The 16,778-nt window shown below is 38.8% G+C and overlaps 1 protein-coding gene across 1 annotated transcript in view; it reads right to left on the bottom strand.

Moving 5' to 3' along the window:
• Positions 1 to 619: 619 nt before the first annotated feature.
• Positions 620 to 16,778, bottom strand: part of zc3h3 (zinc finger CCCH-type containing 3) — a 102,753-nt gene continuing 86,594 nt past the window's right edge. The window contains exon 8 of the mRNA XM_048596174.1: positions 620 to 3,233. Coding sequence (XP_048452131.1) covers positions 3,202 to 3,233 — 32 coding nt within the window. The 3' untranslated portion in view covers positions 620 to 3,201. The remainder of the gene's footprint in view (positions 3,234 to 16,778) is intronic.

Here is a 16,778-nt window from a genome sequence, read left to right on the forward strand (position 1 = left end):
TTTTAAAATGGTCCTAGTTAAGGTAATATTTATCATTTAACTAGTTCCATCAATTTATAAACTTATCATTAACCTAATTTGCTTTATGAAGATTAGCTGATTTAACTTCAAAAATAATTCATTCATTGTGTTATGCATTAGAACAGCCTAAGGATGCATTAGATAAATGCATGTGCTTTCTTTCATTGTAACTTTAATTTGTTAATAATCAAAGCTTCACTGACCTTTGATCCATTAGAAGTGCACACAGTGTAGTTAATGTTGACTTCCTACATACATTGAGACCGTGTAAGATATGTATTTCTGTAAAATTACGAAACGAAAATAGGCTCCAATAACAGGTTGAAAACAGGTTTGATTTTTTGGAAAAAGGCTCGTCAATCTTCACCAAAATTTGATTATAAATAGCAAAGAAAAATGTATTAAACAGGAATAAATTCTCCAGGAAATAATATGCAGCAATGAAAATACAAAGACTACATTGTGAATGTATTGAATGGGGCACAGCACGTTTGTATTATATTGTATATAATGTTGTATACATTTTACAATATATTTATATATTGTATATAATGTTATGCAAATTTATGAAATGTTAAGAGGACTATCATTACACTATCTTTGTTCACCAACCAACACTTTATTTGATTTATTATTGTCACATGTACCTAGGTACAGTGAAAGGTTTTGTTTTTCATGCAGTACAGGCAGATCATATCTTACAGAGATCAAAGTGATTGAACAGAGCGAGGAATACAAAGTTATGGCTGCAGAGAAGGTGCACAAACAGGAAGATCTATATTAGATTTGAAATTTGAGAGTCTAACAGCTAGGAAGAAGCTGTTCTTGAACCTGTTGATATGTGTGTTTAGGTCGTTGTATCTTCTGCCTGACGGAAGAGGTGGGAAGAGATTATAACCAGGATGGGAGGGATTTTTGACTATGTTAGTTGCCTTTCTACGGCAACGAGAAGTGTAGACGGAGTCAATGGATGGAACGCTGGCTTGCGTGATGGACTGGGCTGTACACAACTTTCTGTAGTTTCTTAGGGGAGAGCGGTTGTCATACCAAGTCGTGATGCATCCAGACAGTATGCTTTCTATGGTGCATCTGTTAAAGTTGGTGAGGGTCCTTATGGACATGCTGAATTTCTTCAGCTTCCTGAGGAAGAAGAGGGGTTGTTTTGCCTTCTTGACCATCACATCAACGTTGGTGGTCCAGGACAGATAGTTCGTGATCATCACTCCTAGGAACTTGACGCTCTCAACCATCTCCACCTTAGCTCCATCAATGTAGATAGCGGCGTGTACTCGTCCTTGATTCTGAAGTTGATGGTCAGCTCTTTAGTTTTGCTGACACTGAGGGAGAGATTGTTATCTTTGCACCATGTCATCAAGCATTTTATCTCTCCTGTATTCTGTCTCATCATTGTTTGATATCCAGCCTACAACAGTGGTGTCATCAGTGAACTTGTAGATGGAGTCTATCATGTAAAGAGTGTGCATTTTTTTAAAAAATAGTATAGGCACAATCAACATAGAGGTACTGAAGTTTAATATCAAAATCTTCAGTGTTGATTTCTTAGTGTGTAAGCTAAAATATATTAATTGTAATTTGTTTCTCTTAATAAATAAAATGAGATTTTCAATCACAATACGCACAAACCAAGCTAATGTGAATGACGCCCATCTATAAAAACCTTTTAAATCCTTGATGTATTGTTCTATGTAAACTGCCTTTTTTTCGTTCTTCGTTGACCTGGTCTTGCACATGACAGCAAAGATGGTAAGTGGTGCCTGCACCCACTTGGCAAATATTGGCCTGCACATCTGCCAGAAGGTGCCAGGAATTGCCCAGTTTCACAATTCTGCAGATCTTCCAATCTCTTCTGCTCTGCCATGTCACAAGCTCCACTGGTAAAAACTGCAGCTGAGTGGGATGCAAACTAGAATCCTATTCCATGCATTGAGCATCAATATTTTGAAATGTTGCCCATTGTAATATCTTGGGTAAGACAGCAGCACTTAACCTAGTATATCTGAATTTTAAAATATAGACTGACAACAGATTCTTGCTATATTAAAAGATCAAAATTGTTCATAAGCTTTGTAGACATGACTACATATACAACTAAATACACCCTTCATCAATTATCAGATTCAGTGTAATTAAAAATTCCAAAAGTAGATTCAATAATGCATTTAAATAGCTTCAGGAAGGGTAGTTTGCAGATGCAAACAAATCTCAAAGGCATTAGAAATGTCTTGGAACAAAAACAGAAGCTGCTGGAAAGGATCAGCAGGTCTGGCTGAATCTGTGAAGAAAATATCAGAGTTAATGTTTCAGGTCCGGTGACCCTTCTTCAGAACAGGTCACTGGACCGAAACGTTAACTCTGATTTTGTCTTCTTTTTGCCAGACCTTCTGACCTTTCCCAGAAACTTCTGTTTTTGTTCCTCATTTACAGCACCCGCAGTTCTTTTGGTTTTTATTTAGAAATGTCTTGGGTTGGGTTTACTTTTTTTTGTCAAATTTAGTGTTTAGGAATAAGGATTCTGCTATGGACAATGGAACAGTTTTCACTTTTCTATTAGCTCTAAGAATCAAGAATTCCCAAGTCAGGTGTTCTTGGAGTATGGAGTAGAGTTCCCATTACACTACCCATCAAGCAAGGTAAAGTTCTGAATAATGCACACCAAGACATTACACACATAATAACAAGAATCAAAACTTTATAATATTTAATAAAACTGGAGGCAGCTGAGCTTTTGTTTTAACAAATTCAGAATCTACAACAATATAAAAACCACCATTTTTAAATGTTGCTCCACTGTTCTGGGACAGAAAAACAAAATACATCCTTGAGGCTCAGAAACTAAGCAACTAAGATTCATATCAGAATCATTGCTTAAATGAATTATTTCCCTCAAATGGTACGTGTAGATGAATAGTAAACACTGCTAGATTTGTAATTGCAATGTCCCCGGAGGTTTTCTTGTAAGGCCATAATCTGGGTTCTTACATCAGAGGGAGAAGAAAGCACCACAGAAAATGATTGTGCAAAACAGCAGTCGGAAATGTCTCTTCTGCTCGCTGTCCAAACAGTTTAACTCGAGGTGAATAAACCATCCCAAGCAAGGCTTCTTTCTGCTACTTGGTTAATGTTGATATGGTTTTGTGATGGAACGTCAGCAGAAATCAATCAAAATCTGGGTTTGATCTGAATTGGTTTCCCTACAAGACAAAAGAAAAGGTTTTGATGGCAACAGTATCACAGGATCTATTGTGGAGAGTGAAGCTACTTAGCCTAACACAGCCAGCTCCAGCTAATTCAATTCCTTGTGCATTTCCTGAATCAGTTTATACCTTTTCTTTAGGAAAAAAGATCTAATTCATCATTTCAAATAAACTATATCAAGTGCCACCTCTTTAGAGCACTCCATTCCTAATAATCTTGAATGTCTGTACAATGATTATTTAAACACCAGTGGAAACTAGGTTTCTCTCAAGCCTCACAAAGTTTGATTACCTCTTTAACTTTCTTTCAGACAGTCAAAAAAACTTACCAGATCTGTGTGAATGTAAAACCGAATTTATTCCAGTAGAAATTTACACTAACAATCTCTCCTAAAGTCAAACAAACCTCAAATTTAATATTTAATTTTTAAAAAAAAAAACTTTCTTGGAAGGTGGGCATTGGTGTCAAGGCCAGCATTTATTGTGCATCCCCAAGTGGGGTGCGCGGTGTGCATGGTGAAGTGTGGGGCTGAGGGTTAGTAGTCAACCTCTTGAACCATCGCAGTCCATGCGCTGCAGTTACATCTGTAAAGCTGTTAGGAATTTCAGTGACAAAGAAAGAATGGTGATATAGTTCCAAGGCTATGGTCAGTGACCTTACTCATCTTGACAGCTAGACACGTTGAGATTTATGTTATATTTCCCTCATGTGTTACCCACTAATGAAGAGTAAAAGACAGACTTACATTTACATGGTGTCTATCATGAAAGCAGAACATCCCAAAGTACTTCCAATTAAGCACTTTTGGAATACACTCACCACTGGTGTCATTTAATAATTATACAGCAAGCTTCCACAAATAGTAATTTAAAAAATCTGTTTTCATTATATTAGTTGAGGAAAAAACATTGGCCAGGGCAGTAGGAGAACTCTCATATCCACTACAAATGATGTCACAGGTTCCTTTGCATCCACCACAGAGCAGCGGCTGGGTCCTTGGTTTAAATTCTCATCTCAAAAACAGATGTAACGGGCCAACATTTCTTTGATACAGCAACAAGATGTCAGGCTATATTGTGGAAGACTTCAGAAATGGGACTTGAACCCGCAGCTTCTGAATCACAGGCAAAAGTCCTATCCAGTTTGACATTGGGATGAGAATGGGCTGCTACCTGTTGAACTGTACCCCAGTATTTGTTTCCAGAGAAGGGGAAAATTTAGAAACTGAAATAAAATCTGCATGTAAAAAACAACATACTCCACAGTAGTTGGAAGAGAATCAGCACCAACAGCAACTACCATTATTACCAACATCACCTACATCATAACCAACAGTTCATTTGACACAAGATAAGAATTTCCAAGCATGGACTCTGAGTGCTATCAGCTAGCTCAGCATAGCAGTGAAGTGCTGTAATTCTGTGTTTGTGATCCCCTGTGTTTCTACCAAGTAATATTAGAAATCTCTTACACAGATGTAGGAACTAAATGCAGCTACTAACAGTACTGTGAGTTGCCGTAGTTTATTTTGTGAAGACAGGAAAAAAGGCAGCTATACTGACATCACAGAGACTGGAAGTAAAGTCCAAATGCCTCCTCAGAGGCGAAGGGTGCTACTTTGGTAATGACCAGTATGGCAGTGGGGAATTATGGAATATACATTACAATGTGTTTCTTTGGCTGTGGGCCAACAGGGAGTTCATGGAAAAGATATTGAAGAATGAAATGGAAATTGTCTGAAAGGTTATTTCTTTAACTAAGTACAAGTTTTATAGAGAAAAGCCATGCAGGTGTAGTTGCAGCTGAATAGGAGACATAAGAGTGAGGAGTTACTTCTCCTTAATTTTATATAGGAACATTGCATCACTAGATAAAGTACTCATTATATCCTCAAACTACAAAGTTTACCACTCAGCATATTAAATTAATTCAATACAAAAAGTGTATTAAATTTTAATACATGTTAGAAGGCTCTATTTCTGATTTAGAGTGTGTCATAAGCAAACATATTACTTATGAATTGGATCCAGGGAATCTATACCAAAATGTAGATAGTTTGGCCTGAATATTTTATTGACAAAGTCCATGTTATGTCGAGTTTTTTTGGAGGGATTTCCACTGCAAGGCCTACTGAGCTTTCACACCATACCCTGCCAAACTGGAGAAACTCAGCAAGTCTGTGGAGAGAAAAATTTACCAAACTTGCTTCATTAACTATCTACTCAGCCCCATATCATCCTCACACCTGATTCCAGTTCCATCTTACCCTCCACCTCCCACCAAGACTGATCCAAGCAGTGGAACTGCAATTCCAACAGCCCGATAAAATGCTCCACATGGCTCTGGTTATGTCAAGGGTTGTGCAATAGTGACATGAGCCATATCCCCACTGGGTAGTCCTTGTCCACTAGTAACCAGCCATATAAGGCCTTGGAACCTCAAAACATATCAGGTACATGAAAGCGCTCCAGGCTATAGGAGTCGTGCCAACTGCCAGGGTTGTGGGCACACATCTCTAGGAAGTGGTAAAACTGATCACAGATTTAATGTAACATTAATGAACGTTAGCTCCTGTTGATGAATTCCTCAGCATTGTGTCACAGCCCTCTCAGTGTCACATGTGTGTAGTCAATTGCACCCTGTACTCGGGAGAAGCCAGATATGTTCCCAAATCCTACTGCCCAGCTGCTGCACTGACCTCATCATGGAGAAACAAACAAACTGGTATGATATTGTGTAGATGGTATCAGTCACAGTCCTGATGCATTTGTGGGTGCATGACTAAAAAATCCACACAGGTTACCCCTCGCTCAGTGGAATAAGCCAGCTGCATAGAAGTTCAGAGTGGCTGTCACAATCATAGCCACCAGGAGAGGACGGGCCCCCAGTCGTGCTGCTCTCAGTTCCCTGTATCATCGAGTCATAGAGTCATGCAGCACGGAAACAGACCCTTTGTTTGAACTTGTTTGTGCCAACTAGACATCCTAATCTGACCTAGTCACATTTGCCAGCATTTGCCCCATATCCCTCTAAACCCTTCCTACTCATATACCCATCCAGATGCCTTTTAAATATTGTGATTGTACCCACATCCATCACTTCCTCTACCAGCTCGTTCTATACACGCACCACTCTCTGCATGAAAAAGTTACCCCTTAGGACCTTTTTAAAATCTTTCCCCTCTCACCTTCAATTTGTGTCCTGATAGTTTTGTCAGCGCTCCAGGGCATAAGGAGCCTGGATCAGCACTAAGCCAGAAAACTCTGGCCCACTCCACACATACTGAGGCAGAGTCCTCTTCTCTGAACTGAATGCTCCTTATCCTCAGTGCGAACTCACTGCTATTCCTGGCCTTGCCATTGACTCTGGTGATCCTCATCTGCCTTCTTTTTCTTAGGAAGGCATCCAGAGCTAAGGAGTCCCACTGGGATGTTGCAAGCTGTGCATACAAGAGCAGGGACTGCAGGGAGGATGAGCAAATTAACTATGGCATCTTGATACAGGGAGCCATTTAAGTCAGAAGAGGAAATAAGAATGTAGGAATGGTAGGAGCAGTAAAATTAAGAGGATAGATACTACTCTCTGCAGCTGTGAACTGGGGTCCCAAAGGGTGTTGCCTGTCCAGTGCCACAGTTAAGGATATCTCATTAGGTCTGCAGAAGAACTTGGAGAGGAAAGGGAGGGATCCAGTAGCTGTCTTTCAGATTCGTATCAACAACACTGCTAGAACTAGAAAGGAGGCTTTACTGAGCAAAGTTGAACAGTTAGGAACTAAATTATAAAGTAGAACGTCCAAGGTAATAATCTTAGGATTAATACTTGAGCCAGGCAGAGTGGCATAGAGTAAATAAAGGCAAGGAGGTAAATGTGTCACAACGATTGGTAATGGGTTTCAGTTCATGGGGCAATGATACCAATACCGAGGGTAGAAGGGAGCTGTTCTGTTAGGATGGGCTTCACTTGAACTGTGGTGAGACCAGTGTCCTGGTGAATAGAATAACTAGGGTTGTAGAGAGGTGGTTGGTGGGTGGGGGACAGGGCAAAGCGAAATGTAGACTTACAAAGCAGGATGATATGGCAGCATTAAAAGGTCAGCAATTTGGATAACAATACCTAGAGTGAGACAGAAAAGGGCAGAATATACAAACGTGGAAAAACAGCAGTAAATGGGTTCAAAAAAAGGAAAAAGTAGTAAAAAGACACAATGAATGGCTCTTTACTTTAACACTTAGAGCATTCGAAACAAAGTAAATGAATTAACGGCACAAATACAAGTTAATGGTATGGTCGTATAGCCATTACAGGGACATGATTACATGGAGATCAAAACTGGGATCTAAACATTCAGAAGTATCTGACTTCTTGAAAGGTCAGGCAGGAAGGGAAGTGCTGTAGGCGAGCACAGTTGGTGTAATTATGATATCAAGAAATGATCCTGAAACAGAAGATGGTGAATCGACATTGGTGCAGTTAAGGAATAAAAAGGCTGAGACGACATTGGTTGGTGTAATCTATGGCTCCCTAACAGTTACATGGTGAGATAGAGAATAAATCAGGAGATATTCAGGGCACACAACAAAGCAAATAGATTAATCACAGGCGACTTTAATTTTGACGTAGATTGGAACAGTCAGATTGGCAGAAGAAGCTGTGAGGAAGAGTTCAGAGTATATTTGGGATAGTTTCCTTAAATGATATGTTGTGGATCCAATCAGGGTTCAGGCTATTTTATACATGGTGATATGCAATGAAGAAGGTTTAATAAATGACGTCAAAGTAGAAGATCCCCTAGGAAACAGTGACCACAACCTGGTTGAATTTTGCATTCATGTTGAGAATGAGTAATTGGGGTTGGAAACAACTGTGCTAAGCTTAAGCAAGGGTAATCACAAAGGAATGAGGGCAGAGCTGGCTGGAGTAGAGCGAATAATGTGTTTAGCAGCAAAGATGGTTGAAGAACAATAGTAGACGTTTAAGAACATAATTCATGGCTCACAGGAAGGCTACATTCCACTGCAGAATGGATTAAGTCAACCATAGCTAACCAGGGAACTTAAGGAGAGGATCAAATTAAAAGAAAAAAAACATACAATCTGTCAAAGATTAATGGCGAGACAGAAGATTGGGGAAATTTTTAAAAACTAATAAAGGACAACCCAAATAAAATAGAGGGAAAAGATAAACTGTGAGGGCAAACTTACAAGCAATACCAAGACCCACAATAAGAGCTTCTTCAAATATCTAATCAGGAAGACAGAAGTCAAAGTGAACACGAATAGTTGTCCTTAGAGAATGAGGGTGGGGAAATAATTAAGAGAAGCAGGAAATTGCAGTGGAGTTGAATAAATACATATCATCAGTCTTCACAGTAGAATACACTAACAGCATCCCAAAATTACTAAATAATTAAGGATCAAAACGAGGAGAAGAAATGATTACAATAATATCACTAGAGGAAAAGTGACAGGAAAACTAATTGCTCTAAAGGTCACTAAGTTCCCTGGACTTGCTGGGATGCACCCTAGGATGTTAAAGATATTACAGAGATAATGAATGCACTGGCACTAATTTTCCAGGAATCCTTAGAGTCTGGAAAAGTCCCACAGAATTAGAAATTTGCCAAAGTAATATCTTGATTTAAAAAGCAAAGCCGGTGAAAAAAAGGCAACTATAGACCAGACAGTTTAACGTTTGTTACTGGGAAAATCTTACAGGTTATTATAAAGAATGCAAAAGTACAGCATTTAGAAATACATAACAAAATTAAGTGGAGCAACGTGGCTTCTTGAAGGTGAAATCATGTCTGATAAATTTACTAGGATTCTTTGAGGAGGTAACAAGCAGAACATACAAAGAGGAAGCAGTGGATGTAACATATTTGAATTTTCAAAAGGTGTTTGATAACATACCACAAATTAGGCTACTTAATAACATGAAAGGTGTTGGGAGGGAGTATATTAGCATGGATAGAGGATTGGCTAACAAAAAAAAGACAGACTTGGGATAAGCGGGGAATTTTTAGGGTGGCAACCTGTAACAAGTGGTGTGACACAGGGATCAGTCCTTGAGTCAACGTGTCTTATAATCTCAGAATAAAAAGTCACACATTTTAAGACAGAGATGGGGAGGAATTTTGTGTCAGAGGGTATTTAATATATGGAATTCTTTACTGCATAGGTTTGTTGAGGCTAGTTTGTACAGTATATTCAAGGCTGAGGTATACAGATTTTTAATCATAAGGGAATCAATGGTTATGGGAAAAAGGCATGAAAGTACAGTTGAGTTATCAGCTCAGCCATGTTCTCATTAAAGAGGGGAGCACTCTTGATGGCTGAATGTCATACTTCTGTTCCTACATCTTACGGTCACTGCTGATAACGCCATTATCACTGAGATGCCCATGTACTAGGTGTAACCATAATGACATGGTGCAAATTGCCTTTGATCAGCATCTGACTCCTAAGCATTTTCACTCTACATGCATAGCAAATGGGCAATGAAATCACTGCATGTATTTATTCCTTCAATGCCCTTCTATCCAGTAAATATAGATTCTGTGCTTTCAGCCATCAAATTCTGTCCACCCTGGCCTTTGTTCCAGCCATTTTGCAATTGCACTTCATATCTAAAGAATGGCAAGTGTTGACATGGAACGCAGTTCACAGTGGACACAGTCAACACTGGGTCCCACCTGCATATCGTGCAATACCCAGACTGCCCATTTCCAACCATTCCCTTTTGTGGAGACCCAACACGCTGAATTTCCCCTACAGGCAAAAGACCCAAAGGGCAATCTTATAATCGGAAAGATATTTAGGGATTTGTAACAAAAGCTGGCCTAGATGTGAATAAATAAAAAATAACTCATGCATACATTAAAACATTGCTAAACAAAATAATATGCAATAAATATAATATATACAAGAACTGCAGATGCTGGAGTCAGAGTCAATACATGTGGAGCTGGAGGAACTCAGCAGGTTAGGCAGCATCAGAGGAGCAGAACAGTTGACGGTTCGGTTCGGATCGGGACCCTTCATCAGTCCTGACCTGCTGTGTTCCTCCAGCTCCACACTGTACTGACATAATATATGCAAGATCTGTTAGACGTGATGACAATGATGGGATAAACTTGCCTTGAATCACTAGACCAGCTACTGGAAACACTTTGGCTAAGATGTTAGTCCTGCTCATCCAGTGGGAACTGCACCTGGGAGGGGTTAAGATTTGCAAATTATAGTTGCAAACCATTGTGTTCCTGGCTGCCACAACTCTTGTGACAGCAACTCATAGCTTTGCTGAGGCTCTTGCTAAAGTTAGGTGGGGACCTACTTAATCTTTAAAAGTTGTGGCCCAGTGACATCATCAGCAACATCACATAACCTTTTTTCAGGATGGGGGAGTCCAGCACCATCTGCAGCATGGCAGCAAAACTACAGTGCAGAGGTGAGGACTAGACAAAGAGGACAAGATCAATTTATGAAAATTAATTTTCTCAGAACCTCTTCTAGACTCAAGAGGAGTAGCGGCACAAACTACAGACTTACACAAAAATCTCTGGTCTTTTTCTAGCCTTTGATTCCATTTCCTGCTTGGCATTTACAAAACTGAAAAAAATCTTGCGGTTGAAAATGAGATTTTGTTTTCTACTAGTGTTTATTCTAATATTAGGTTGTCTTCATAAGGAAGGAAATATCTCCAATGGAACAAAATCAGAAACGTGAGCCTTGTTTCCAACAATATGAAGCAAAATGATTTATTTTCAATGCAAAACTCACTCAGCATCATCACAATTTCTTAATGTGCACAATGCACAATCAATTACTCAGCTTTAATAGCAGTGGCATAAAACAGCAGTCACTTTATTAGGCTGTTTGTGTCCTGCATTGCAAACAAACTGCTACTGTAATTAAGGTTCCCTTTAAAAACTGCTGCCTTTCGCACATTTTTAATGATCTTTTGGCTTCAGATCATACTAGGATCCCGTCTATCAGCCATTAAGAATTTGGAATTTGACACAAACATTTCATTATGTTTACATATCTCTCCAAGGTACTCCTCAGCCAAGCTAGTATTGAGATTGCAATGATTTATGTTTTTTGCTTCTTAGTATCAGCACTTGGTTCTGCCAGGTTAAGAACAGTATGGTTTCCACTACTGTACCTCTACAATGAGTCTCAGCTGCAATCTTAAAATGAGTCTCTCTATTGTACCAGTGCAAGTGTGTTTATTTCCCATCCCGTGGTCTCTTAGTAAAAATGGCTAGGTAAGTGCAAAATTGGCAGCACTTTAAAAAAAAATCTTTGTTGTGAGTTCATGTACATTAGGAACACAATTAAGAACATCTAGCTCAATTCAATTGTTGTCAACAGTCAGAGGCAAGCTTCATCTGATTATGGACATGGTTCTTTTTACTATATGGACCCATTTGTTATAGCAATATTAACGATCAAAATACACTCTAAAGATACAAACTAACACAAATATTGTTTGTTTACTTTGGGTTTTTAGTTTTTGTAAACAGTGGGTGAAGGAGAAGAAATTGCTCTGCAGATTGGGAACAGACGCCAGAGGTCAATGTGTCATTATTAGGATAAATTAGCATTGAAGTACAAAATAAGCTAAAACAAATTCTGCATGCGAGTTAGTATACTAAAATATACGTTGGTATCTTTGTATACGCGAGGAACTCTGCTGAGTGAATTAGAATACAGACAGTACATGAAATGAATAATAATACATACATTAAACTAAAGCACAGGTTACATGCAAAACATTACCATTCTTGGTCTCAAACCCTAACTTCACTCAACACTGAAATCATATCACAACTTCATATCAGTGCCTCCAATACTTAACGAAACACGCAGGAAGAGTCCAGACGTCATGGAACTGAGTTACACCTGATGATGCATCTTTCCTAATTGTTTTTTTACATGATTTAAAGCAAACGGGTGAATTTTTGATTGGGTATTGGAAGCCAAAGTACAGGAGGGACTACAAGGACGAGTGGGCCTATGTGGACGAGAAGGCCAATTCCCACTCCATAATCTGTATATCCTTGACAGGTCAGTGGAGACAGCAGAGCCCAGGAGAGTAGAAAATCGACAAAGTGGAGCAGGAAATAACAAGAACAATGGGGAAGCATATTACAATGAACACAGAAGTCTATAGAAGGTACACGAGAAGCAGGGCTAGTGGAGGTACAAATAGCCTCTAGCTACCATTCACTAATTTATTTTTAATTTCATTGGTAGTCAAACACCCAGGGGTAGCTGTGTTTCACAAACCCCTGGAAGGTCACTACAGACCCTAGTTTGGGAAACACTGCTCTTACTCACCAAGTCAAGACTCGAACAAGGCAGATCAGCCCAGGGAGTTCTCGATGACTGACCAGGCAATATGGCACATAATGGGCCTAAAGCTATTAATTATTCCATTAAAGATAGCTTTAAGTGAATGAAAATTCAGAAGTTGTAATGACGTCATCAAACTGAAATGTTAACACTGTAGCTTTCTTAACAGATACTGCTAGACCTGCTGGTTAATTCCAAAATGTTTTGTATTTATAACAGTTAGGGTATTTTGAATAGTTCATAAAGTAACAATTCATTATTTGGCTTCTGATACATACATTGAAATTTCAAATGAGGTGCACTGTATATGAAGAACAATATTAATGCAAGGTATGTGGCATTGTATTTTTTACGATTTCTCCAGTCCACACCAAACAAATGTGGAGAAAACAATTACATTTCCATAGATACACTATATATTGGCTAGAATCAATGTTTTCTCAAAGCGTCCATACACTTAGACAGTTTGGGAGATGATTAGGTCACATGATTGAAGTTCTAATTTCAGAATAATTAATTCAGAGCTCCATATTATGTCGAAGTCACCCCATACATCACCTGAAAGTCATAAAGACTGTCTGCATTTGCTGACTAGATATTCTGTTTTTCCAGCCATGCCTTACCTCAACTGACATAAAAGAAGATTCAGTGAATAAATGTGGTTTAAATGTTCATAATGGTCTATCCAGGGCCACATGGAGCTCCGGGATCCTAGTAGGAACTACGGATAGATACCAATCTAAAAAGGGAGCTGTTTAAATGCTTAAGTCTACACTCACATTGTTGAAAGTGTGTATCAGTAGGATTGCACTACGGAGAATAAAATGTATTGCAGAGGGTGTGATTGTACGCAAATGGAGAAAATAAACAAAAATGAAAATAAAACTGAGGCAGCAGCCTTGATAATAATGTTACAGGATAGCAGTGAATCTTGAACACATTGTGATGTGAAATTCCTTTCTACGCTATTTTAGTGGAGGTGTTAACCATTGTAGAATCACGCAGTACAGAAGAGACCTTGGGCATCGATAAATAACTAGACTAAATCTTTCTACTAAAAAAACTACTCTTTCCAGCCCGCAGTTTTGAATGTTATGACATTTCTCAAGTGCTCATGCAAATACTTTTTAAAGGCTGTGAGATTCCTCATCTCAGCTACCCTCCCAGGCAGTGTATTCCAAATATCTATTACCCTTTGGGTGAAAAATATTTTCCTCAAATAACCTCTAAACCTCCTGCCTTTCATCTTAAAATTATGCCCCCTTGTTAGTGATTCCTCAACTAAGGGGAGCTGATGCTTTCTATCCACATTGTCCATGCCCTCAATCTTATCCACCCTAAGCAGGTCCCATTTAAGCCTTCTCTGCTCTAAAGAATATAGGCTGGATAACCTCAGGTTACTTGTACAGCTAAACTGATCTATCTCAAGCAATGCCTGGTGAATTTCCTTTGCAACCCCTCCAGTGCAATCACTTCTTTCCTCTTGCACAATAACCTGTTTGTTTCAAACAGGTTAATATTTGGAAAAAAGCATTCTTACAAGCTCATTCAATGCACATCAGCTAGCACCCACAGCAGAATTTCAAGCCCATGAAATATTAACTGTAGGAATGGCATTTAACAAAGCTATATTGAAGAATGAGTTGTGTCATGAGCAAAAATATTCAGAATTTAAACACGTTTCACTGACCCACCACACTGAAGAGTGGATTTAACATTCAATTTTTATCCCTTTATATACTGGAAATTGCTTTTGTTAACCTGTATCGATAGTTTCCAAAGCCTTTGGTCTCCAAAATAATTTCAGACTGCCTTGACACTTCCTCAGGAAATGGATACAAACAAACTTTATTTGGGATGTAACTGGCTCTGGCATTGATACATGGCTTTTTCACTAATTTATGTAAAAATCAGGAGTCTATTTAACAGTTCTCTGCCCTTAATAAAATACCCATACATCAACCAAATGCAAAGTGATCACCAAGTTCAGCATAATTATCTGCATTTAACCCTTGGAGTGCCCTAATATGAGTTGGATCAGACTGACAGTTGCATGGCATCATGAAATACGAGCAAATAAAACAGGAGAAGTAGACCATTCAGTCCCTTCAGCCTGTTTCACAATACATTAAGGTCATGGCTGATGTGTTTGTGTTTTGAATTCCACATCCCCATTACTCTTGATAACCTTTGATTATCTGTCTATCAATTAACTATCGATCTATTGGTTAAGAATCAATCTACTTCTGACTTAAAAATATTTAAGTCCAGCCTGTCCTCCAATCATAAGACAACCCACTTATTCCAGGTATCACTCTAGTAAACCACCTCTGAACCACTTCTAATGTATTTACATCCTTCCTTAAATAAGGTGACCAAAATTGCATAGGGTGCAATTTGGTGAGGTGGGGTGGGTTGAGTTGAGGAAAGGTACTGTATTTACACTTGCTGCATTTTCAACGTTAAAAAGGTACCCTCTTTTAGAATTAAGATGAGGGGAAATGTTTATTTCTCTCAGAGGACTGTGCAGTTTTGGAACTGTCTGCCTTAACAGTGCAATGGAGGTGGGATCAATAAATAATTTTAAGTGCAGGTAGATTGATTCCCTTGCCTAATAGAAATACAAGACGATTGGGGTTGATGGGAATGTGAAATCTGGGACAAAAAGATCAGCCATGAACTTACTGAATGGCAGACCAGGCTTGAAGGGTTGAATGGCCTACGACTGCTCCTAATTCATTTATTTCTACTTGGGCAATCTACTTTAATTCTTCATAGTCAGGCACTTCCGGTTCATGTTTAGATTTGTTAGGGAGCAAACAAAATAATCTGTTTAGATAGTACCAAGAGCGACATTAAAAGCTGGTCACTATAATTGATACTTTAAGTCTAAATTAAACATTTAAATGTGGGTGGTTTCATATCACATTATGGTACAGCTTCTCATTATATAAGCTGACAATTCTCCTAAATTTAGTAGAAAATTAAAGAATAAGCTTGAATATTTTAGGATATCCTAAAGCATTTAGACTCTGTACTGAAGACCACTCATTGTTATGATGTAGGATACACACCCAGTTATGTTTCATATAGCAAAATCTTGCAAATAACAAATGGATCTATTTTAGTGGTTTTACTTGAAGGAGATGTGTTGGCTGGGGCACTGAACTAATGTCAGTCGTTTTTGCACTTCAACAAGGCAAATGAATTTTCCTTGAATTTGGCTGAGGGAGGAATGTTGGCTTAGACATCAAAACAGAAACAGAGCAGGCCATTCACCCCATCTAACCTGCCCTGCCATTCAACACACTCATGAATTATCCTCCACCTCAATGCCATAGGTCTGCTCTCTTCCTGTACCCCCTGACGTGTTTATGCTCCATAACACTATTTCTTTCTTAAATATACTCAGTGACTCTGCCTCCACAGCCTTCTGTGGTAGAACATTTCATCTGTACAGATGCAGTAAGTCTTCCTTGATCCTGTAGTCAAACTGTCTTGCAATGAAAACCAACATTCCACTTGTTTTCATAACTGCTTACTGTACAAGGACACCCAGGTCCTTTGGAACATCAGCATTTGCCAATCTATTATCAAGTAAACAATACTTCACCATTCTCTTTTTCCTAAAGAAGTGGACAACTTCACATTTATCTACATCATACTGAGAAGCATTTCCAACTCTCTCAACTAAACGCCCTGAAGCCTCTTTATGTCCTCTCACCACTTTCACTCCTGCCTAGGTTTCTGTTGCGGAAACATGGGAATATTGGACTTGAATCCCCCATTTAAATTGTTGATACGTATTCTGAATAGCTGGGGCCTGTACATTGAGCCCTGTGAAACCTCACTTGTCTTTGCTTTCCACTCCTAAAACAACCCACTTATTCCTACTCTCTGATTCCTGTCTGATAACCAACTAAATCCATGCCATATATTACCACCACTCCTGTGTACTTAGATTTTGCATAATAACCTCATGTCAGACTTTATCATGCTTTCAGAAAATTCAAATACACCATATCAACGGTGCTTCCTTCTCTATTCTACAAGTTATATGCTCAAAACTCTAATAGGTTTATTAAAAACAGTTTCTTTTTCATAAATAGTAGGAACTGCAGATGTTGGAGAATCTGAGATAGCAAGGTGTAGAGCTGGATGAACACAGCAGGCCAAGCAGCATCA

The sequence above is a fragment of the Rhincodon typus genome, chromosome 4 (assembly GCF_021869965.1).
Source record: "Rhincodon typus isolate 14 chromosome 4, sRhiTyp1.1, whole genome shotgun sequence".
NCBI lineage: Eukaryota > Metazoa > Chordata > Chondrichthyes > Orectolobiformes > Rhincodontidae > Rhincodon > Rhincodon typus.